At 56.3% G+C, this 2,196-nt stretch overlaps 1 protein-coding gene across 1 annotated transcript in view; it reads right to left on the bottom strand.

Moving 5' to 3' along the window:
- Positions 1–2,196, bottom strand: part of TAL1 (TAL bHLH transcription factor 1, erythroid differentiation factor) — an 18,306-nt gene that overhangs the window by 7,191 nt on the left and 8,919 nt on the right. Inside the window, 2 exon segments of the mRNA XM_027766393.1 lie at positions 1,122–1,213; positions 2,083–2,174. Of these exon segments, the coding sequence (XP_027622194.1) occupies positions 1,122–1,213; positions 2,083–2,174 (184 nt within the window).

Raw genomic sequence — 2,196 nt, 5'->3', positions numbered from 1 at the left:
ATATATAATATATATATGGCTAGTGTATGTGCCCTACAGCAAATTAAAAATAATAATAAGTAAAATTAAATAATTTTTTTAAAAGAAGAAAATGCTTCTTGCCAGAGGAACTTCAGGGCTGCTTCTGCCCTGTTGATAGCCCACCTCCCCTAGACTGGAGAACCCCTCTCTAAGCTAGCAGCAGTGGTACTCTGTCACCCCTCCCTCTCAGTCCTACGCACCAGGCTGGCTGGGTCTCCTGAGGTCTGTTCTGTGCTCCAGTCTGGAGTCTCCTTTTCTCCAGAACACAGAAAGCTCCGCCAGAAGCCCTGGACCGCTCCTAACACAAATCCCATATGACTCTAAGGTCTGGGGATGCTTCTTAGAGAAGTTGCTCTGGCTGCCGCTAGGCTGAAACCTTGGGAGCACCAGGGGTTTGTGCCAAGTCTCTCACCTCTGAAGAACTGCTCTCCTGCCCCCTGGTGCCAGGACCCTTCTACTACATCTGGCTGACTCTGGGAAGAGAACAAGGGTTCCTCCAAATCTCCCACTCGTTCAAGCCCACCCCTGCAAGTTTAGGGACAACTTCACAGGAGCAGTTCTGAGACCCTGCCCAGAGCATTGAGGGGGCAGGATAGGGTGCCATTCTAAGTCTCAGTCCAGAACGCAGAATGGGGGACAACGAGGGTGTCCCACAATATAGAGACATAAAGGTGCAATTCCAGACCAGGAGCAGACTCCAGACTCCAAATGAGACCTGGAAGGAGGTGCAGAGGATCCCTGAGGGTCCTGCCTCGAGTCAGGGGGCCACTATGTGCTTCTGCTCTCCCCTGGGGCCTGAGCCAGAGTACAGGAATGGAGTTTACTGAGGAGACTAGTCCAGGCTCTCTAGGTTTGGACTACATGCTATGTGTTCCTCTCCCACGTCCCCTCATCCTAGGACCATGAGTGTGGCTGTCCCAGTCCCACCCACAATTTCACCTAGTCCCAGCTCAGTCACAAGGTGCAGAGTTTTGGCAGTTTGGGGTCCCAAGGAGTCTTGCCCTTCCAGGCCAGACACCACCAGAATGGCCCCGAGGCTCCCTCCTGCAGAGGGCTCCAGCCAGCAGATGGCAGCATACAGGTAGGGGAGGCAGACTTACCATCGGTGATCTCCATCTCGTAGGGGGAGGGTCTCCTCTTTACTCTGTTGGTGGTGAACACTGGGAAGGCATCAGGCTCCCCAAAGAACCCACTGTGGGAGGGAGCAGGCAGGTCACAGGGTCACATTTGGGTTGAAAGGAGAAAGCAGCTACTTAGGGTTCCTCTCCCACCCCTGTGTCTTGAGCCCCTTAACCCTAGAAGGCAACCCTGCTCCCTTTCCACTCTAACTGGGCATGGAAAGAGCCCTAAACACACACACACACACACACACACACACACACACACACACTCCAGCATGAGACAAAGGAAGGAGGGGCCCCACATCCAGTACCCCTCCACACCTGCATACGCTCACATGGCAGAGGTGAACACAAAGAGCAATCTCAAAAGCAGACACACACCAGAGGGATCCCCTCCTTCCAGACGAGCACTCATGCGCACAGACACCTCCACTCCCAGACAGGTGGCCACACAGGCAGACCAGCCCCTGGTACCTGATGGCAGGCACTCCAGCAGCACCACCTCGGACCACTCCCTTTCAAAGGCCCCACGGGGACCCAGGCTGGCCCAACAGATGCCACCACCCACTGGTGCCTCCCTGTGGCTGGGTCTCAGGGTCTTCTGCAGAATCACTGACCCATACTCTCTGTCCCTGCTTCATCTTCCTGTCCCCATGCCAGCCCAGCCTCCTTCATCTCTCCACCGTCACAGTGGGCCGAGGAGGGGCGCGGATCTCAGGCTGACTAGGGGCAGAGGGGCTGGGAGAGAGGGACAGACCATTCTTTTCCCGGAGGACATCTTGCAGAGCCTCGGGATTGTGTCCTCTGCCAGCACCTTACCACCCTTTCCTCGTGCCTGTCCACTAGGCTGCAGCGTTCTGAGTGCACGTCCCCGCGGCAAACGTCCACCTCTGCTCACGCACACATTCAGACACGCTCGGGCCGCCCTACCACCCCCCACAACGCCATCACGCAGCACACCCGGCTTCTACTCGCACCCAGCCACACGTCTGCACCTCCAAAGCGGTGCACTCCCTCGTCTTGGTTTCCACACTGTGCACCCCGCACAGTCACG

Source organism: Tupaia chinensis, unplaced genomic scaffold (assembly GCF_000334495.1).
Source record: "Tupaia chinensis unplaced genomic scaffold, TupChi_1.0 Scaffold142914_1, whole genome shotgun sequence".
Classification (NCBI taxonomy): Eukaryota; Metazoa; Chordata; class Mammalia; order Scandentia; family Tupaiidae; genus Tupaia; species Tupaia belangeri.
The sequence above is the reverse complement of the archived record's forward strand: the minus strand, read 5'-3'. Positions and strand labels throughout refer to the sequence as shown.